The 23,758-nt window shown below is 37.9% G+C and overlaps 1 protein-coding gene across 3 annotated transcripts in view; it reads left to right on the top strand.

Annotated features, from left to right (window-relative positions):
- The first annotated feature begins 1,865 nt into the window (after positions 1–1,865).
- Positions 1,866–23,758, top strand: part of Set2 (SET domain containing 2) — an 81,676-nt gene continuing 59,783 nt past the window's right edge. For 2 of the 3 annotated variants that reach the window (XM_083139141.1, XM_083139139.1), the window contains exons 1-2: positions 1,866–1,989; positions 14,178–15,639. In XM_083139141.1, coding sequence (XP_082995267.1) covers positions 14,246–15,639 — 1,394 coding nt within the window. In that variant the 5' untranslated portion in view covers positions 1,866–1,989; positions 14,178–14,245. Of the gene's footprint in view, positions 1,990–2,569; positions 2,729–14,177; positions 15,640–23,758 lie in introns of those variants that run through there. The other variant, XM_083139140.1, reaches the window with a different exon arrangement.

Genomic DNA, 23,758 nt, shown 5'->3' with positions numbered 1-23,758 from the left:
GCTATACGAAGACGTAATTTTTATTTTTAAAAAGGGAGGGAGTGAGTCATTCATTCATTTATTTCAGTGATCAGAGCCCCCCCCAATAATTTTGACAAGTCGGCGCCCCTGCAAGAGGTTAAGGTATACGTACGTAAAATAAGAAATACATATGCAACATGTTAACGCTAAATTGTGTACGTATTCAAAGTTCCTTTAATATATATACATATATATATATTATTAAAATACATTACAAGCTCAACTCATACGCCAAATTGTCTCTCGAATGTGTGCGCTCCTTTTCCTCAAAAGAATTGTTCGTGCATTTAAGCAGCAACAATCTGAAGTATATAGTTGGCATTACAGAGAAGAATCATATTGGGATCGAGGCGAGCAGGAAAATCTTGATCCAAATATTTGCAAACTGAAAACAATATTGATTTAATAGGGCGCAAATAATTTCATGGGGTGCCATGGCATTCTCTTTAACATTTTTTTTTTTCATTTAGATCGTTTTGGCTCCCAGGATTTTGGACTATAAGAACAGTAGAACTTGCATTTGCGAGCGAAGCGATCAAGGAAATTTTACGAAATGTACTTTTATTTGTATAAAATTTGAAAGCGAGGGGGCAATTGCCCCTCTCCTCCCCCTGCAACTGCCCTTGGCCGTCTGGAAGTAAAATGCAAGAAAAACTTGAAAACTAATTCCATCTTGAGTATCCATTTGTACTGCTATTCTTAGATTCTGCTAGTTTCTTTACTTCAATGTTTGCCCCCCTAGATTGGACTTCCGACTAAAATGGGGGGGGGGGATAATGCCCTTGTCCCCTGCTGTGCTTGCAGCACTTTGTGAGTGTCTCTTCATCAATTTCACGTCATCACTCATTGTCACGATCAGCTCGAAGTGGCAGAAAGGCAACGCTAAGTAAAAAAAATCGAATATCCACTCCCTCTCTCTACCACATGAATCAATAAGTGTCTTTGTTATGTTGCTAGAGTTGCCTAATAGAGGATATAATTGTAAAGATTAGTGAGAATTCCAGGTAGGAATATGAATATGTTCTGTATTTTTCACAGGGATGCAAAGCAGGCTCTCAGGGGGGCAGTTGCCCCCCTGCCCCCTCTAGCTACGGGCCTGCATGGCCTACTCCCACCGCCCCCTACCTATGGCTCTGAACTTGACAAGACTGAGAAAAGAGACATTACGAGCGAAGTGAGCAAGAAAATTTTACGAAATGTATAATATTTTTATTTGAATAAAATTTGAAATCGAAGGGGGCAATTGTTTCTTCCCCGCCCGCGGGTGCCCTTGGCCGTCAATGTTTGCCCCTTTTGACCTCCCCTATTTGCCCCTAATAGGGTGCAAATAGATATTATTATCACGGGGCGCCAAGGCATTCTCTGTCTCACAACTTCTTTTCATTTAGCATTCAGCGCCCATGGCCGACACCCGCCGCCCGCTAGCTACGGCTCTGAACTTGACGAAAATGAGAAAAGCATCGGTTGCGAGCGAAGCGAGCAAGAAAATTTTTCGAAATGTATTTTTATTTGCATAAAATTTTAAATCGAAAGGGGTAATTGCTCCTCTGTGCGTGTCCCCCTACAGGTGCCATTGGCCGTCAAAGTTTGCCCCCCTAGAATTGACTTCCGTCTAAGGTTGGGATGGCAATGCCCCCCACCCCCCTGTGGTTGCGCCACTGTTGTTATGACTGCTGGATGAAAGTCACTCGAACCACGTGATTTACTGTTCCATAGTTTACGTGGAAAATCCATCTGCAAAGCGAAACTCAGCGTAATTTGTAACACTACAGCCATCTAGCGGTGAAAAAATGAAGTATTTGCAGAGGCCGCTAATGTGAAATGTTATTTTAATACATAGATGGCGCGTGCGACCCCAAATCATGAGCGTCTTTGCTTTTCCACAGAGGCTTGCTGTGCTTGGGAAAGAAGATAAAAAAACTGCTAGAAAATGAAGGAATATTTTGTGCTTTGCAAAATAATATCGAGGTGAGAGCTGTATTATAATTCAACATGCTTATGTGTTTTGTAATTTTCAGCTGCTTCTATGCGGTGTCTTCACCTATTTTGGAGTAGGTTAGGTATTTATGAACTCTTCAAGTGATGAAAATTGATGGAACGAAACATGGCGTGTTTGTAGTAATTAACCACATGTTTTTATATGATTTTTATGTTTCTACCATGTATAAAGTAGTAAGATTTTATGTAATAGATATGCTACATGATATAATACAGCTAAAAAACCGATGTAGGTGTAAAGGATTTTATGTAACTGGAAAAACTTATTTTGTACCAATTCTCATTGGGTGTTATGTAGTAGTAGTACAATTGTATGTATTTATCTCTTTGAGCACTAACATAAAAAAAGAGGGAAATTTTGTTTATGGTGTGCATGTTGTTAGTAAACAATTTTAAGTAACTTTCTTTTCAACCACGTTGGAACAAATAATGTTTTTGATTAGTGTAGTGTCTGGTGTTTTTTCTCTTTTGTTAAGTAATTCTGATATTTTGGTACAAAGTTTTTTTTTAATTATTTAGTAGTGTGCCTCAGATAGTATTCCGCCCTGCCGTTTATGATTAATTAAGTAGGCTGAACTAAATATAATGCCAGCTACATTCATAAACGTTTATAGATAGCAATGTTCGGCATCGCTTTGAGCGGTCAAAATGCCTGCAAGTTCTCGATCTTATTTGATGAATATAAATTGCAGGCGGCAAATGGATACAGGTAAGGAACTGCAAGATGATTTACGCAGTAATAATATTTTCGCGATGAAATATATTGTGATTTTGAATCGAAGCAGTGATGTGTCTTTTATGATGTTTGCGATTTGTATTTTTGAAGCACTGTGAACGTTGTCACTAGATTGTGCCAAATGCAATCGAATGATGTTTGTGTAAGCTGGTTTAACCATACGTTATCGTGACATATATGTTGTGTTTTTCAATGTGCAGCAGCAGCATTGTAAACTTTTTTGCTTTACGTTATTTGCACCGGCAAAATGCAAGGCAGTGTATTCCTCCTTTCTCTTATTATCATATTAATATTAACATGAAGTAAAATAATGTGATTAGGTTAGTATTACAACATGCCTAAAATTGTTCAGAATATTTGAACTTTTACTGATAATGTATATACGTGAGACCACTACAATATACAGAAGTCATAAGTGCTCTGAAGCACAATTTCAGTGATAAATAGGCCTAGTAATGTAATTACATGTATTGCATTTTAATAACCTAGATATAAGTAACACTGTAGGTTGCAGTGTAAAGACAACTGGTAAGAGTGGAGGAACTCTTCACCCTTTATGTAATTTTTTTTTTTTCTTTATTCAGTTTACTTAGCAACCACTATGGGAAGTATTTCTATTTCTTGTCTGTGAGGCTTCGTTTCTGTTTTTAATTTTAGTTACCACTGCATAGATTTCAGTTTCAATTCATTATTGATGACTACCAGTAACTATCCCATATTCTTTGAAGATATAATTACAGTTTTTTTATTGTTATGCAAAATATGATGACTAAAGAAATGCAATAAATGCATGGTGAGTAATATGCAGAATCTGTAGTAAATAGAAGTTCTTCATAAACTTTGTTCAATGGCATTAGAATGGAAATCTTTGGCCAGAAAATATTGTTGCTTTGAATCAAAGTAGAACTTTGCAGTAATGATACTTATGTTTCAACATTGAAGTGCTTGCTCAGGATATTCTGTGTATTATTTCATATATATATATATATATATATATGAGTGCAATTGTCTGTTCCAGGTTCAGATTGTGCAATTCCAATATTATTATGGTACATATTTTCCACGTTTATCAAATTCTTTTCACGTCTGTTAGGACATACTGAACGGGCTTTCTGGTTATCTACTGCATCTTTTTTTTGCAGAACGATTTCTCTATTCTGCTTCTAATATTCTTATAAAAGTAAGATTTAGTGATTTTATCATTATAATTATGCTTCTGTTTACACTTTTTTGAGTAGGTTATGATTTTTAGGGTTTGTTGCCATATATTGTATGCACTTTTCTTCACAAATGCTTTATGCATCTTTAAAATGCACAAAATAGTTTCTCTGAACTCATAATTTGCTTGCACATGTGTTTGCCATATTCTCAATGTCTTCCGCATCCTCTTGTGCAACCAGTAAACATTATTTCACAACCAGAACCATTCCTGATTGTTTCAAAATGTCACAGCTTACATTCTGGAGTGGGTTAACCTGCTCCAATAATATAAATCTGTTATCTACTGAATAGCTTTACATTTTACAAATTTCTTTGGGAGTAAGAGGTCTGTAGATTTGACATTTTTTTTGTTTCTGATGTTCTTTTTTTTTTAATGTCTAATGTCACTCAGCACTCCAGTACTTTTCTCTCACTGCTTACTAATATTTTATTTTATTCTATTCCACATTTTCGTTTCCTGTTATCTTTCCTCAAGAACATGCATTTAAAGTTATCCAATTAAGCCATTTCTATTACAAGTTTAGGTTTAACTTGCAAGTTAACTTCGGTGCTACCTCTTCAGGATTATTGTGATGGTGTTCTCGGTAAAAATCTAGTATTCCCCAGACACCTATAACTTCTTCGTTTTGTCAATTTTTTGACATTTGTACTTCCCTATCTGCTTCGTGGAACATTATTTAAGGTGTATTCACATTTTTTGATCAAAATAATTGCAATTTTTCACATTACGAGTACTTCTTTCCCGTAGTTTTTTGCTTTCCTGAGACAATATGGCACGTACACCTTCCTACATAATCGCGGGTCGTGCTTGTGTTTTGTTGATTTTCATTCGTTTTGCAGTGTTTCAACCTTCGGAAATTATAAAATTATTTTAGTTTCAAATTTTTGAGTCCAAATTTCTCACCGATTCCGGGCTCCACCCCTAGGGTGATTGACATACCGCTACCGTGGCTCCGCCTCTGCTCCGGCTACCCGGCTTTCTCTATAGAGTCCCTGTTAAAGGCATGTTAGAAATTGGCCGGAGTCACCTGCCCCCAAATGAGCCCCAAACTTTTAAATTTGAAGAAATCCGTTTCCAGGATACGGAAAACGTACCTGAATTTCTGTCTTGTCTGTAAAGGTATAATTTGTGCTTTTAAGCCGATTTTCAGCAACATACACAATATACACAACCATACATTTTTGAATCCTTGTCCCGAGGTTCAAAACTTGCAGTACCTGAAGTTCTGTGGATGCTAGTTTAGACAATAGACACGTACTTCGTCAAATTATAACTTAACGCCCATTTCCTTTTAGATATATATAGGTTTATTTATGTTATATTTACATAAGTTAATTCTTGGCTGTTATTCGCAAAATTACATTTCGGTGTACCCTGTCCCTCCTTCCCAAAGAGAGTGTGTAGACTCGCGAAGCCACTGGCTCCACGAGTAAAAAAAATATATATAACCCTCAGTACCAAAAAAGGTGGCTGAAGGTATGTGTACATATGTACCCGGTTTCCCACATGAAATAAACTATTTGAATAATGTGAAAAGAGCAAGTGTGTGTATTAAAAGAAAGAAAGTTAATATCCCCGTCGGTTCACATAATAAGGAAAGAAAGCTCGCCCAGCCGCTCCCCTTAGAGATGAAGATACCTCTTACATTGCTGTACTCTGCCAAACATCTGAGACCCACTGCTCCCCTGCCCTTCCTATTTATAGGCTCCGCTAATGACCTAAACCATTACTGAAAACTTACTGCTCCCCAACAGCCAAGAACTCAAACGTACAGGAATACATAGACATACACAATTTAGAACATATAAAGGACCCAGTAATGATCGCATCATTACATGTCTGAAGAACGATTTTTCCTTCCATGCACAATACTTTGGCAAGCAGCCGTTCGTTCATTGAATATTAGCTGCTGTTGTCATTCACTTCATGTGTGTGGGGTACGAAGAAGCATTACTTTGCTAAATGCTGCCATTGTTAGGTTAAGTTAATGCTCTTAGCATTAATAAAACATCCCTAAATGTTTTAATTGTTAGGTGCGTCAGGTTAGTGCTCTTAGCATTAAAGTAATGTCCCTAAATGCTTCTAACCCCTTATTACATAACATCTGGTAAGCATGAAACATCCTTTGAATCTCATATGAAATTCTGCTAAAACTCCATGTCTGAGACACTCAGACACCAAGTGGAACTTGGTCGCATTAGTAACTTTTCAGATCATAATTTGTGAAGCTTATAACTGTGTTAATTAGTTTGTCCAAGTTTGGAACTTACTTCCACAAGCATTTCCAGTATTCTAAAAGTACTCCCTAATACTCCTGTAAAACTTATGAAAAATCATTAAACATTCAGAACCGTTGTCCTGCACCGTGACCGTGAGGTCTAAGGTGTCATGCTTGGAGCTCTGGTTATGGGACTTGTGCAGGTTCGAGTCTCGTGGGGGAAGTGTGACAACTTTTCTCCTGAGATTTCAGCCTGTGTGTGGGACCGGCGGCCCTCCACCATCATGAGGAAATTGGGAATGAATAGTGTGACCTGGTCATGAAAACAACAAAAAACTAGGGGTTCATCATGCTGACCAAACGTCGCCCTGTAACTGGTTGGACGATCTCCCACGTTGACATGTGGGAGTGAGGCTGGCAGTCGGTAGGTAGGCCCTGGCCCTCGCAAGCTGTTATTATTCAGAACAGTTACCCAATTACGTGTTTATGTAAATGACAAGAACATGCCCTGTTTGTAAGGTGGGGAAATGTTTTCAACATTCTAGGTAGGATGGTAGAATTTACGAAGCATGCATGGACACTATGGTACCTCCGCACATTGTGACTGTCCCCATGATTGAAACAAATTTGTTTGTAGCCATGTGCGTACTCACACACACAATTTCTGTAAAAACTCATACCATAATGCGGTGGTTCTCAACCTTTTTCAGTCCAGGACCCACCCACCTTGAAGGATATTACACTTCATGGGACCCATAAGCAAGGGCGCTGGCAGAATTATTTGTAGGGGTGTGCATCCAATTTATAAACATATTGTTGCTAACATTGAGTACTTAAGAAGCCCTCTTCTACGCTTGCTTAAACAAATTACACATACTTCATTCTGGAAAAGTAAATATGTAATTTAAAGCAGGGCATGAAATTTCAAGTTTGAAATCAGTCGCCGGACTAAAATCTTTGGTCACCACTATTTTATATTGATAAATAATAAAAATATGAGCAATTATTAAATATTAATGTTTGTGTAACGCTGTCGTTCTGCACTGAAGTACCACTTATCAATCGCAGCTGCTGGGTCAAACTCTTTGACAGGGGAGGTCCATTTACGGAAACTCGGAGCAAATCATCCAGTGTCTCAGTCTTCAGAGAGTTCCTGTAAGTAGTGTTGAGTCAGTTGTGACAGCTGAAACCTCCCTCACATGAGGCTGTGCTCACTGGTAGAACAGCACAAAATGTAAAAATCGGAGCAAGTTGGGGAATCTTGCTGAACACTCTGCACTGTAGATCTTCTCCAGCGTCTGATTCAAAGCTGGAGAAGGAAACAAAAGTTTGTATTCTGTCCACTCTTCTGACAGAACATCCATTTTCTCATTATAAAGGATCGGGTTAAAGTATATGTAGATCTTCTTTATTTCTTCTATCCCAAACTGAAGAATATTTTCTTTGGGAGGCCAACACAAGGTGTCGAAAACATGCAGAGATGCAATCGCATCTGTTGACATAGACGGCAATGTTTCTGTGATGTACACCTTCGCATTGTTAATTAAGTTTCCTCTAACAGTCTGAAACTCTTGCACATCCCTGATCTTCCCTGAAATGGATACATGGTCCAAGAAATCTTGTTCGCTTGGTCCAACATTAGATTCCAGGTCAGCCAAAACTGAAATACAGTGTTCAATTCTTATTTTCAGAGATGAAATCAAAAGATTCTTATTTTGTAGTGCCACGCTTAAAGGGTTCAATTTCCCGTAGAAATCCAAAAGGAAGTACAGAAGCTTAACAAATTTAAATTGCTTCAAACTTTTCAGCAAATCCTTAGCTTTAGCGCCATCATTGTCTTTTCTATGGGTCACAACAGCTTTCCATGATTGCAAGAGAGCTCTTTTTGCACGTTCTTTGCTGGCTAACCACCTAATAGTGTGGATATCACTCAGTTTTAGAATTTCTTCTATAACTTCTGCCGTTTCTCTCAAGAGGTGAAGTCTTGAGGCGTGGTTGACACACATTTGAAACAACGAAATTTTAGTCGCCAGCCCAAAACTTTTGGTCGCCAATGGCGACCTGGCGACCGGAAATTTCGTGCCCTGATTTAAAGGACTAACTTACTCTAGTAGTAAATTAGAAACATATTCTTGAAGCTTTTTAGGGGGGGAAGTTTTTGCAGGATATCAACCAGGTGATTTCCGGATAGAGCTAACGTTATTCACATCTTCAGGGATTGAAGATCACCTGGCTGATATCCCGAGAAAACTTCTTCATAATTTATTCTAGTCTAACATGTAACTAAACACACATGCTGAAATTGAGATGTCGATAAAAGCAATGGCAGAGCGTGAATAACAGAAATGTAGAGTTTAGACTATGTGCAACATGGGTTGAATTGAAATTGTTAAAACAATATATGTTAGTAATGTAAATTTAATAGGTTTTTAAGTCGCAGTAAATACATTTCCAAGCCCAACTTTGCGACCCACCATTGGGTCATGCCCCATAGGTTGAGAAACAATGTCATAGTGAGAATATCCCCTTGTTTGGAATTTGAAAATTAAAATTACTGAAGATTTCCATGTTCATAACATATTCTGTTAAGAGTTAAAATGGTGTATCATGAGGTCAGCTCTATTCTTCTCTCTCTCTCTCTCTCTCTCTCTCTCACCCTCACTCTCACTCTCTCTCACTCACTCACTCACTCTCACTCACTCATATAATTATGAATGGTATATTTTTATAAAGTGTTTCACTGATATGCATTTGAGACCTGGAGTTACTGTAGTGATAATCCAGAAACCTACTGAACAAACCACCATAATTTTATTTATTTATTCTTTTTTATTGTTACAATTATTTGTTGAGAAGTTCATTTTTCTTTATTCTTTTCACACATGATATAGTAACCATAAGATACTATAAATTTCATATCTTAACTAAATATCAACTATAGTCATGTATCTTCTCTGGTAACAATACTTTTTATCTAGACCTGTCAAATAGGATAGAGTTTAGACAAAAGATTCCTGTGAAAGCATGATGAACAGAAGTGAAGAGTGGTCACTTCTCCACTCCTGATTGTGGGAGGATGGAGAAAGGGTGAACAAAGTCACCTCAGTCACATTTTTTGGTTGTGCCCGTCGCATAGGGAGAACAGCAAAACTTTGACATCAGAACATTGTGGCTTTTGATTTGTTGGTGATGCATCTGTTATCTAATATAAGCACAAAATGGCTAAACTACCTTCCAAAATGCACGGCCATGAAGTTAGGCAGGTGGCAGAAGTTCGCTCTGTTGCCACGTCAGAGCACAACCCTGTCTTTTCGGAGGTTTAAGAGAATGAAAGATCTCATTGTGGAGTTGGTCTTTGTAATCCATGTGATACAAACTGACAGTATTTCCTCGAAAGGTAAGGGATGACAACCGTATGCCCCAGAGAGAGGTCGGTCTATCGCTCAAACTAGGCAATGCAGCCCGGTTGATGTTGCCACACAGTGCATGGGAACCATCAACTTTTGTCATGCTCTCATTTTGTGTTTCCTAAATGTGTGGCACCAGCACAATTCTGCCCAGCCACCTATTTTCCTGGCCGTGCATTTAGTTATGGTGCCCTTTATGTTTACATGCCTGCATTCTCACATACGCAAACAAGAAGCCAAACAACTTTACAAAAAGAGATTAAGAATCAGATGAGACAACTTTCAAATCAACTAGGTTTTTCTGTAATCCTTTAAAAAAAAAAAAGGTAAAGGTACTCCTGTGCATATGCACACAGCCCGTGGAGACACATGGTGATGTGGAGGTGTAGAGATCCACTATTCTTGATCTCAATCATAGTCTGGATGATCTGATCAGCATCATGCTTGGTTGCCTTTACCCCCCACCCCCACCTTTGCAGGGTTACCCCGAGGTACCCATTTATACGAGGCTGGGTATGCCCCACAGCCATGCAGAAACAGGGAAATGACTGGAAAAGTTCCTGGCCCAGATCACCTGCCCCGGCATTCGAACCAGGGTCTTCCACGTGGTAGCCAGACACTCTACCACTGAGCTACCTTGGCTCCAACAGTAATGTATAACATGCAATATTCTAAATTTAACAAGTCTTTTGTGCACACACTACTCAATGTAACCAGAGGCATCATCAAATATTTGTATTTTACTGACAAAATATGGTATTTTATATTCAAAGTTGAAACATCATATGCATTTTTCCTATTTTAATAATGGGTACATAAATACATACAATATACATTTTTAGTTGTTTCCTTTAATAACTAAGTTCATAGGTTCATTTTTGTTTTGTAACCTTTGAATCACATTTATTTACTTAAAGTTTCAAATACAATATCAAGTGACCATTTTATACTGAAACTGTAACAACAGGAACGCAAGAACAAAACATTACAAGATGGCAGAATAAAATTGAAAACTTACACATACATTCTTAACGATCATAGGATGCTGTCCTGGCAACAAAATGTCGATGCTCGGAGGCAGGTTAGATTTTAGCAATAAAGCCTATAGAAAAGAGACCATTGAAGAAGCGTGAGCCTTATAATGGGATTGTGAAAGAGCTTTACATTTACATTGTGTGTGGGCACTCGTAGATAAAATTGATTGATTAGAAATTCTGTTTTAATTTTACCATGGATAATTTTATGCACAAATCCACCTTTGTAGCCTTGCGTGTTAAGGCTTGTTTGGGCCTGAGTTGCCCTTTCATCATTTTCTTGTAATCACCATATTTTCATTCTTGATATTGTGATTGGCCAAAACTGGTAGAAAAGTAATGCAAAATACAAATACATATGTATATTTTACCACATCTTACAATGTCAGTTGCAACCCACTATAATTAAGGATTCATATTAAAATTTAAATAAATACTTTAGTATTTCTTCGACTTGTGCTTGATATTGACTCATTGGTTGATTTTGTTAATTTTATTTTGCTTTTCTGTCACTTTTGTCACTAATCTTAAAGATGAGGAGTGATAATATGATGAAATTGAACACACATGTCCAACCTGAGATTCAAACCCATGCCAGTAGAGGCTTGCAGGTTGATATTCTTGAAAGCTGTCATATCAAGGGATCAAGTTCCAAGATTCTTTCAGTTTTCCACAAGTTTCTGACATTCCAAACATTTGGAAGTTTTGCACCAGTGTGGCCAATTCGCGTGTGTGCAAAGCTTGCTTCGCTGTTTTTCTGGTGTTTGATTGAGGAGGTTGAAAACATGTCGTGGATTTTGGAGGGATTTTCTTTATTGGCATTTATGCATACCTTGTTATGGAAGGTGAAATTTGATTATTGCAGTGAAAGTGATGCGTAGTCAGTGCTGTGAACAGTGTATTGACATGTGTTGTGTATTGGAACCAAGTGTAATAAGGCGATTTGTGGTGAAGAAAATTAATTAATTCCGAACAACTTTCAGAGGGAATATAAAAAAAGTCATTGACTAAAAAAAATCAGGAACTGGAGCTGATGATATTTACCACCCTGTGGTATTTACATATATTATTACCAGTTGGTGCTGCGGTGGGATGCCAGAATCCATAGGCGTAATTTGACAGGGCAAGGTGCAAGGGAGGACACTCCCCCCCACACACACAAATTTGCATGTTTATTAAAATGTACAATGGTAGAAGGATTTTTTTAAAAACTTTGGAACCTGCTGTTAATGTCCCACCCCCCCCCCTTTCCCAAAGTTAGGCCCCAGGTTACTCTGGTGCCGGATACTAAAGGGGAAATTTTGTTGATTTGATGAAATGGATGAGTGACAAATAATCAGCATCTACTTCATCCGGTATTTGAACCCAGGATTTTAGATTGCAAAAATGTATATATGGTGTCATAAAGCTCGTCATACTGTGCTACACCACAGAAATATCCATACCTCATACGGGATTCGAACCCAGTACTAGTAATATCGCAAGACACTATAAGTGTGGCACGGAGACCACGCCCTGTCTTGCTGCATCTACCTGTGAAGGAACTCTCAGTCAAACAGCCAATTAGGCCCATCGCTTTTGCAAGAGCCGACAATGTTAAAATACCCCCTCCCCAAAGCAGCCATTAGGGAAACAGGATTTTGTCAAAATAAGCATTCTACGCTGTGATTGAACACCGGTTAATACCGCAGCCTGACTAGTTTGCTTGTGAAGAGTGCCTATTTGTAATACCTATGACTATAACAGGCCTAGAAAAATACGTGAAAGAAAAAATAATGAACACACTTTCAAATGCTCTGTTCTCCGAACAGAATAGATTGCATGATGTTTTCGAGATCATTCGTCCAATTTATGTGGTACAATGACACACGATTAAATTATCATATTATATATTATTATCATTATTATTATGATGACTGATTGATTGATTTGCTTAAATTTACTTCGCTTTTTGTGTCACTTTTGGCTAATTGCGAAGATGGGGATGAGTGATGAAATTGATGGACACTCACAAACATCCATGCCCAGGCCGGGATTCGAAATCGGACCCCTGGCGTCGTAGCGCGATGTGCTAACCACTCTGCCATTATTATTATGAGACACTTGGTTCGGACCCCCCCCCCCCCTGCAAAAAAAAAAAATATAATTCTAGATACATGCCTCGTCCTGTGTAAACAGGTTATAATTTTCTGTCGAAAGTCATTCAGCAAATTCATATGGCTGAATGTACAATTCTTGTTACGAAAATGCAGAATCTGTACAGTTTTTTTTCTTTTTAAAAGGGCTCTATCTAAAATATCATCAAAACAAGCAGCTCTTTGTATTGAAAGTACAGAAGCCCGGGGTTGTGCTGTGAGAAATTGACAGAATGCAATGGATGGGCGAAGCCAAGCAAAAAAAACAAAAGACACACACACTAATTGGAGACTGACATTCAGCAAAACAAAAATCAGCCCTGAACTTTCTGTTGCACTATGAAAGCTGCCACCATTTTAGTCCACATATTTAGTCATGTGCACATGCTCACCATGGGTAGCAATTATTTTATTTTATTGCCAGTGATAAAACTTGGAGAGTTCTGTCACGAAGGAAAAAAAAACATCATTCTAGCATTATTGCTTTGTGAGATATTTTCAGTTATCATTGGTAGTAATTCTACTGGACACAGCTGTATATGATTGGTAACTTCCAACTACTGAAATTAATTAATAAAAATTAGAAAAGAACAAAATAATGCATGCTTACAAATGCTGACCATGCTTGACACATGTAGTACACATACCTAAGTGAGGTATAATTTAGGGATAGCTCTTAAGCGGAATGTGACATATTAAGTGCAAGTAGCTGTAACCAGATTCTCAACACTACTTTGCCATAGTGCATTAGTTTTATGTGCTGCTGCTGCTGCTTTTTTACATGTAAGTCTTCGTGTATGAGAAATTCATGTTTTGCCATAGTGAGTTTGCTTAACTGGAAGAGTAGTTTTTGTAACACATTCAAACCAGAATAAAGAATTTTTTCAGTGATTTATTAGTGAGACTAGCATGGACCACTTGCTCTGTGGCTTGTCCAGGATTTTCGAAAGAAGGTTGGGGGGGGGGGGGGGTACTTATACTTTTTTAGTAGTCTGTCCTCATTTTGCCATCTTTTCCAACATTTGACGTCCTCTTTTATGAGAATATGGGCCAAAGGGTGATATGACCCCCACCTACTAGCTAATAGCCCTGTCATGCGTCATGCCTCCCTGGTGGCATGGTAGTAACATCCTCACCTTATCCCCAGGTTCGATATGGTGGAGGCACATAGTGCTTCGGATCCCACTTTAGAAATGTCCAGTCTCGGTTATCCTTTCTGTGCATAATGTAGACTTAGCAAACTCAAACACTTTTAAGCGAGTGAGTTATGTTATGAAACAACTTTGATCAAATGTGGGAGTGATGTTAATGTCTGTTATGAACCTTCCTCTTTTACTTTTTTCTTAAACCTTGAGTATTGGTTACTTCTTTAGTTTTTCTGACCTTATGTTTATTTGTCTTTCTAGGTGTAGAGGAGCAGTTGCCTGGAGTTCTGGTTTCTTAGCGGTTCAGAAATAGTTACTAGGCAGACTGCATGGTGAACGCAGTGGTTATAATGGCTCGAAGAAGGAAAGCGGCGAGTAAGGCAAAGGCTGCTCAGATAAACCAAAGAGAAAGAAACAAAAAGAATGAAGTGGATAAGAATCATTTCCCATGTGACAAAGTGAACGGCATTTTGAATGCAAGCATGTGTCCCAATAACATTGGAGAGTCGGAAGAATCCAACCTGAGTCAGGACATCTCGTTATCAGAATCGCACACTCCTCTTTCGGAGACTCAGAGTGATAATTGTGTGAGTGATGTAGGCAGTGGATCCAATCCATTGTTGACAATTAAGAATTGCAGCACTGCCACGGTCTCAACTGAAATTGTACATAAAAAATTTGGAAAATTCCGTTGCTTATTGGAAAGTGCTGAAAATTGCGAAAGTATGGATAGTGTAAAATCTGAAGATAGTGTCAAAAATTGTGTAACAGACTGTACAACAGAAGTTAAGAATTCCTGCGTTAATGCACTTCTTCATCCCCAAACTCCACCAGATTGTGTTGATAACACGGAACAGTGCGATCTAAAGGACAACAAAGAACTAGCCAAGAGAGAATTCCGTAATCGTGCTGGAAGTACAGATACCACAGAATCTGAAAGTAGCTCAGTTTCTAGTTTAGGTTCTAGGCGATGCACTAGGCCTAGGTTGAATCTAATGAAAGGTATTTCTAAAGAGGAATTTTGTGCCGATCTTGAGGAAATGCAGATTGATGAAATATCTATCAACTGTAATGTAAACGACACCATTCTATCGTCAAATGTGGAGAGTATAGAAGTTGAAAATGATACGGAATGCCAAAGGGATGTAGAAAATTGCGAAAGTGAAGATACCATAGTGTGTGTTCTATCAGAGAAGGAAAACTGCATTTCCCCAAAATGCGAGGATAAGTTATTAGAAGGGGATTTTAGCGAAAAGGAAATGGATGATAAGAGTGTTAGTCCTCTGGTTTGTGACAATAAGTTAAATTCAAGAGGAGGGTGTGGTTCAGTAGTATCTCCGTCAAGTTCTCCTGTCCCATTTATGAACTCGCACAATTTGGGATGCTTAGAGAGCGATAGTTGTAAACCGGTTAAAGTGAAGTCAAGATGGCGGCGCTCAAGTGAACTAGAAATGGTTAGTAAAAATAGTGATAGTGATTTAGGGTTGACTCCACCAAGTATGTCTCCCAAACTTATACCGCCCATTCCCAAGCTAGAACCTATTGCAGAAAATAAGGAGAATAACATGGAAATTGTGAACTGTGACCCAGTGAAGTGTGAGGTAGAAGTTGAGGTGAAGAAGGATCCTGTCAAAGTGGAGAAAAATGAGAAAGAAGAAGACAGCATGGAAGAGAAACTCAGAACTTTCGACCCCATTGATGAAAATGTGTATCTTACAGAGAGGTGAGTCTAAATCAAATACTCATATTATTAAATGTTTCTATGTTAGGTTACAATCTTTACAATATGTTTTTGCAAGAGATGAACAAAACTGCACTGAACCTGCAATTGGTCTGTGTTTATAGGTTTAACTAGGCTATAAAAAAAAAAAGTAAAGTGTTTCCCTGTGCTTAGCACCACGCCATGAAGGCATATAGGGGGTGTGGGGGTAACGCCCCACACTTTCTTGATCCGGTCGTGAGTGGGGGTGATGTGATCAGCACCACGCCCCTTACTGCCTTTACCCCCCCATGTTTCCCCAGGTACCCATGTTATTCGACGCTGGGTGGGCGCCGGGGCCGCTTCCAACATTAGAAAAGTTCCCGGATTTGAACCGGCCGGGGATCGAACCTGGGATCTTTAGCATGGTAGTCAGACGCGTTACCGACTGAGCCACCGCGGCCACTAGGCTATGTGAAAAGTATTAATTTTGAGGAATTATGCCATGAAGAGTAGGTTGTGCTCTGACCCTGAACCTCAGTCATTGCAGTCTGAAGCATTCTCTTTACATGCAAAATGTATACACGTGAGTAGACGATGGAAAGTATGAAAACACTAAGGCAATCAAACCTAACAGTCCTAAATGGTAACAAGGTTAGGTTGTAGGAGTGTCATCGGGCAGAAATAACTAAAATTATGGTGCCAGTCCCTTTTCTCAAGAGCCACCTTTTTTTTTTTTTTTTCAAATATGATCTAAGAAAGTCATGAATCCAACTAAAATAAAGCTACAAATTTTGAAATATGATCTTGAATCATTTCATTTATTAATTAATGCAAGATTGGGTTAAAAATATTAATCTTTGTGCCAGAGTGACCAAAGAATACTCAACTGGTAACAGCATGAATAATAACTGCGCAATACTGTACATTCTAATGCATGGCCAACTCTACCAAAGCGCCACAGATTTTAAAATTTGTCTAGCACCAGTGAATAAACTTATAATGGCATGTTTATTATTCTGATTTAGTGATACAGAAACACACAAACCTTAAAAAAAACATTCTGTACTCGTTATAAAATAAAAGCTAATGGAAATTTTCAAGAAGCAAACTCGAAATATTAAAAGGTGTGTAATGGGTGACCCGGCCCAAGTTCTTTTTGTTTTATTGCAATTTCATCATGCTACGAATGCAATTTTTACATTGTTCGATTTCGATGTACGTCTGTTAACACATACTGCGGAGTTTTAGCGATTACTTAAGGTTTTGTTCAATATATGCTTTCGTGGTTAGGTTCGGCAGGCTAGGTTTGGTTCCCTTAGCATTAAAATAGTGTCCCTAAATGCATTCTACTAAGGTTCCCATTTACTTCTACATTCATTCCCATGCTTCTACGATATTTACTGTCGCTTGTCGACTGAGAATACCTTGTCCATGAGAGGTGCGTAAAGTAATTTTCAAGTTGTTTTTTTTTCAACATAAATAACTTTTTTCGAGTTCAAATAGTGCTCATTACTTTAAGGAGATTTCAAATTTCGTGTTTCAATGTAACAAGTTTCGTGTGACAATGATTTCCAAAATTCTGCTATAATTAGTCTTTGTGCTAGGAGAAATCATAAAACTATCGGAAGCGTTAACTGGTGACCCTTTCTCAACCACTCTCCCATGTAGACTGCATTTTGCAGACTAGCGAGGCTCTGGCATCTGGACCCATGGCCAGTGTAATCCTCTTTGAGACTTCTGTCCATTAGTGTGTGATTGTCCCTTCCTATATTTCATATTATCATCATTCACCTTCATCTTCGCAATTTGCCAAAACTGGCAGAAAAGCAAAGAAAACATGAATCAATCAATGAATCGAAATATTAAAAAAAAAATATTTTTTGCACTGAATTTGAAAATGCATTGCCAGGTGAGAATTTTCAGTCACATTGCTACCAGGCACCCTGTATTTTTCTACCCCTGATTGTCGTCATTATGCCTAGAGCAGCCAACCTGACCTGCCTAAGCTATTTGTTTAACTCTTTTGCTGCGGACTTTTTCAAGCGAATGTGGCCTTCGCTGTGTAGTTTTTTTGAGGATTTTTCAGAATTTTAAAAAATTGTAAATAATTATTCTAGAACCCTACTACGTATACTACTTCTACATAAGTAAATCAGTTTTCTATATAAGTACACTTTAAGGTAGATTTTAATGAATAAATGATACTTATGTTACAGTCTAGCACTGACAGGTAGCTTTGAAGTTCTTTTTTGTGTGGTAGATCTCAAAACTATGAACACCACCATTTACAGAATCACTTTCACATTCTGAACACGAATCTGTACCACTCACTAACACATCGTCAACACAGTCACTTTCTCCATCTTCTCCAGCACTAATTACATCTGATCCACTAAATTCACAGTCCGAAATAACATCCAAAAGCTCTGTTACTTCTCTGTGATCTGAGAGTTTCAAAACCTTACGTGCTGCCATTCTTGTTTACATGCGCACGGCGGTACACGAAGTTCAGAAGAGAAGCACGATTTGTCCTTGAAAACTAATTGAAACGAAAGCCGCTAGGTGGCAGCATCATCCAGTAATGCTTTCGTTACGGGGCGACTTCACTCGACACCAGCAGCGACTAGAATATTTCAAATCGACTGCAGTCGCTTTCCGTAAGTTACGCATATTGAACCAAAGCAACTCAAGTCGCTTCCCGCAGCGAAAGAGTTAAAAGCATTTAGCAGCAGGATAGAAGAAATCATTCTGCACAAAAAGCACAGTAAGTAATCAGAAGTGTTGTGAACAACTTACTACTGAGATACAGTACATTGTCTCTGCACAGTGTACAAAATGTTACGATACATAAAACAGTAATGTTAACTTTGCTGTACATTAATCAGCCAAAATTCTGATTGCCAGATGTGAATCTTTTCTTTATGCACCTATTCTATATCAGTTGCATTTGTTGCATTTTAATGTACATATGAATGGGGTGAGAGTAATTACTGTGTTTGCAGAACAATTTTTCTACTCCATATATTTCCATACACATGTTTTACCTTGAATGGTCATTTGACGGGTAGGGTATGAACTAGTGTTGCTATCTCTAAGACTTGTTCCTTTTTGCCGCTTCGAGTTATTTTTATATGAAGTATGTTCACTTACATTTGCAGAATTGAAATCTGCTTGTTATACTTTTTTTTTTGTCCGATGTGTGTTTTTCTGTGTGAAATTTTATTCGGCAATGGTTCCGATTGTTTTATGATTTCTCCTAGCACAAAGACTAATTATCGTAGAATTTTGGAAATCATTGTCGCATGGAATTTGAACCTTTCATAAAGTAATGAGCACTGTTTCGACTCGAAAAAAGTTATTTATGTTGAAAGAAACAACTTGAAAATTACCTTACACACTTTTCATGGACAAGATATTCTCAGTCAACAAGGGACAGTAAATATCGTAAAAGTGTGGGAATGAATGTAGAAGTAAATCAGAACCTTAGTAGAATGCATTTAGGGACTTTATTTTAATACTATGGGAACCAAACCTAACCTGCCGAACCTAACCACGAAAGCATATATTGAACAAAACCTTAAGTAATTGCTAAAACTCCGCAATATGTGTTAACAGACATAAATCGAAATTGAACCATGTAAAAATTGCATTCGTAGCATGATGAAATCGCAATAAAACTAAAGGAAGTTGGGCCTTTTATTCCCTTACTTTAAAGCCTAAATAACTATTAAACAGATCAGGTAACTAATATTTCCACACTTCCTTATTGTGACTCAGGTTCCAAATGTGTAATTTCAGTATCAGCATGATACATAACCATTCTTTGCATGAATCAATTTCTTCAAATGTCTATAAGCACACACTAAACAGGTTTTCTGATTTTGATTTTCTGAATTTTGTGCCGACCAATTTAATATTTTTTTGTATCTTTAAAAACACACACACATTTCCAGTATGCTAAATGCATTCTTCATCAGAGTGTCTACCAATCGAGGAAGTCATGATAGTAAAGAAATCAACAAGTAGGTCAAGAAGTCAATAATAAGTCAAGAAATTATGCTTGTGGTCAAGAATTTTTATTATCACAATGACTGATTGATTCAGTTCATTTTACTTCACTTTTCTGCCTCTTTGGCTAATCGCGAATGGTGGTAAGATAAGATGGGTGATGGGACAAACCCAAATATATAGGGACAACAATATGAAAGTTTTGATTGTTTAATTCTGATGTCATCATGGTACGCAGGCATTATTTTCATGGTTTGATTTCTATGTATGGCTGTTAACACACAGTTTTCACAATTACTTACTGTTTGTGTGCTTGAAAATGGTTTTTCACTTCTGTATACTCCTATATGATTCTTCTCTTGCAACTAGCCATTTGTTTACTGTCGTCTTGGTTATGGACTGCTGCTGCCATCTAGGTAACATAGGTAGTTAGTTTAGGTGAGTCAGGTTTAGGGCTCTTAGTGTTAACAATAATTTCCGTAAATGCTTTCAACATCTCATCATGTTGGTGCTGGTCTCAAGCAGGACACCCCTTTGATCCTCGTTTTGGCACTAGTCTGACTGTGGAATGCCTTGGCAATGGAAAGCAGGGATATTTGGGCAAGGTCTCTTTACAACTTCATCTTGCTGATAAATAGGACTTTTCAGAACTGCAAAACTGTAACGATAATTTCTACAATTCTGCAGTACTTCTCCTGTGAAACTTTGAAAAATCATTGAACATTTGGAACAATTACCTTTTTTGTTTTGAAAAAAAATACTGAGTGGACATGTCATCTTTATGCCTATACACAATTTTCAAATGTGTAATGATGCACAAAAAAAACATAAAACAACTATTTACCTTGGACTCTTTTGTACACATGTGCATACAAAAATTTATGTTTGGTAACTAGGTGATATTTTTCTTACGCTATAAAACCTATCCTTGTAGTGTATGCTGTGATTGTAATGAATCATGAAAAGATTAATTTTGTTGCCAAAAAGCTTCATCTGGTAATGATTCTTCTACTTTCAACTTGACACCACAACATTTCTTTTCCTCCTTCCAGCACAGCTTAGTGATAGATTCTACAGTCTGGTGATTTATAAAAAAAAATAAACAAATGTCCATGTACGAGACTAATTTTCGTGCATTTAATTTTTTTGATCTTGCATTTAAAATTCCGTAATATGTTGTATAATATCACGCTAATATTCAATATATGGTAACCTTCGCAACTTACGTAAATTCGCAGTTGCGTAATAACTGTATATAGCAGTCACGACATTTTTTTTTATTTGAAAAGTGTGATTTCAGTTTGTTTTGTTATTCTTTTATATACTTTTCATACTTTGATAGTTTATATCAGAGTAAATACTGCTGCATGATGTTTTATTTATAAAATAATATTGTGTGTGTAAATAATATACCGGGTGTTCATTCAAATCTCCCTAATTTCAATTAATTACTGTGAACGAAGTACGATGAATTGTGAAATAACTGCAACACCAAATGAAAGTTTTGTTTTCATGACTTCTTGGTGGAAGACATTCGAGCGGGTTTTTAGAGAAGCTCAAGTAAATTCATCCGCCAGGCATCTAGGCAATTCAATGTGCCTCCAACAACAATGCATGGAGTTCTGCTCAAGCGGCTTCGGTTGTATCCGTATAAAGTGCAGATTGTGCAACAATTGAAGCCAGATGATAAGCCACGTCGGAAAGAATTTGGTATGGAAACCTTGCTCGAATTTCTTCCACCTTTTCCTCCGACACACGACGGCGAGCTCCAGCAGATTGTTTTAGGACACTGCCGGTTGTTAGAAACTTACTAAACTGCAGCCTAATTGATTTAGCATCAGGTGCAACTCCTCCGTACACTCGCCTGAAATTTCGTTGCGTTGCAATCACAGATTTTGTCTTAGCATACCACACCACTGCCTGCGCGGGTTGTTGAACAGTCGCCATTTCTATTTATGCGACCGTGGCGCTGCGTAGTGAGCAAACGGACAACTTCAAGTCATGAAAACAAAACTTGAAGATCTGGCCTTTCATTTGGTGTTGCAGTTATTTCACAATTCATTGTACTTCGTTCACAGTAATTAATTGAAATTAGGGAGATTTGAACAGAACACTCTGTATATACATACATATAATAATAATAAATATTGCAGTTTCTTTCAAAGTTACACTTAAGCAATTTATAAATTCGACTTCCGTAAAATTCAAGTTACATAAAGGTTTACGAAATGCATTATGTAACTCGGGGGGGGGGGGGGGTAACTGTACAGTCTAAAATATGGATGGAGAGTATGGTATTGTATTTTGTTATTTCGTGTATCTTTTGTGCCAGTTTTAACCTTTTGAGTCCCAAGGTCATTTTCAAATGTAACCTCCTTAGTCCCGAGCCGATTTTGAGCAAAATGCAGTGTTTCAATTAAATGAGTGTAGATCGGAGGCTAATTGCCCTAGAGAGATGAGTGATATACCGTTGTACGCGGAATGAACCAGAGATTCAGACTATATGAAATATGCAAATTCGACGTATATGTGGCACGGGGAAGGGAGCTAACTCTCAAAATTCCAAAATTTCGGGAAAAAAAGATGGGGTCCCCCCTCCCCCAAGAAAAAAGTACATGACAGTGTCGACATGCATGTGGAAATGATTGCTGACATGCAAGGAACACAAAAATATTTGCATTATTATCATATGACTATTGTAACTTGAGTTGTATCCCCAAAAGTAATTGTCGGCATGCCACTGATTCAATCTTCAAAATGCAGCGGTACTTTGAAATGACTTTAGCTCAGAGACTATTTGCCCTGGAGATATGAACGATATACCGTTGTACGCAGAATGAATCACAGATTCAGACTATATATAATTTATGCACATTCGGCGTACATATGGAGGGGAAAGGGGGGAAATCCCCTGAAAAAGACTTTTTTTTAAAAAAAAATGAGGTTTCTCTCCCCCCCTGAAAAAAGGATATAAAAAGTTCAAAATGCACATAGAAATTATCGCTGGCATGTAAGAAACAGAAAAATATTTGCATCATTGTCATATGACCAATGTAACGCGAGTTGTACCCCTGAAACAAAAGGCTTGTATGCCACTGTCTCAAGCTTCAGAATTGAGCGAAATGCAGAGTTACATTGAAATGACAATAGCTCAGAAACTAAATGCCCTAGAGATATGAAAGATATACCATTGTACGCAGAATGAATCACAGATACAGACGATATATAATTTATGCACATTCGGCATACATATGGAGGGGAAAGGGGGGAAATCCCCTGAAAAATACTTTTTTTTAAAAAAAATGGGGTTTCTCCCCCCGCCCCCCAAAAAGAGGATATGAAAAGTTCAAAAAATGCACATAGAAATTATCACAAGAAAAACGCGTAGATGACAAAAAAGTCCTTGGAAGTCTTATCACTTCACTCAAAAAATATCCTCGCACTTGGGCACAAAACGACACACAACTACGCACAACTTTCACAAACGAAAAGCTAGAACACAGTGAAAAATGAGCGCCGATTCTTGCAGCTGCTTGAAATTCTATTTTTAGACAATGCAGGGTAACCTGTGTTGCAACTTGTGGAACACTTGTGCTCAAAAACAAAGGTTTCCTTCAGCGCGCCTCGAAATTACATTCTCACAATGCAGATTCAACAACCAGTCTTCCCCCTCCCCCCACCCCCTGCTTGCGCCCGCACAGAAAACTTTCATTTTGACATCAGATACTGATAAACAAGCTTCCTTCGAATTCAGTTACCAGGCGGGAGTGAAAAGCATTGCTTTAGAACAACAAAGGCCGTCTTCCTTTGTCGGCAAAAAATTTCCCTTGAAAAGAGATGCAGAGAGAAGTCCATTTTCCTGCCTTTTCCCCTCCATTTTCATGAAGGAAAAAAAAGGTGCAAGAAGCATTTCTGTTAAATACATGTGTTAGGAACAATATATAAAAAAAAATCGAAAATCTAACCAAAAATAGAAAAGTTATAACGTAAAAACTATGACCATGATACAGCATATCGATCGAGACGCTTGGGACCCAAAAGGTTAACACTGAGACTATGAGGATGAGTTATGAAATTTTTGAAGGGACACACACACCATGATTTGAGCCTAGGTACTTTCATGACAAAATCA

The sequence above is a fragment of the Lepisma saccharinum genome, chromosome 17, assembly GCF_977018435.1.
Source record: "Lepisma saccharinum chromosome 17, izLepSacc3.1, whole genome shotgun sequence".
NCBI lineage: Eukaryota > Metazoa > Arthropoda > Insecta > Zygentoma > Lepismatidae > Lepisma > Lepisma saccharinum.
This window is presented reverse-complemented; position numbering and strand designations above follow the sequence as displayed.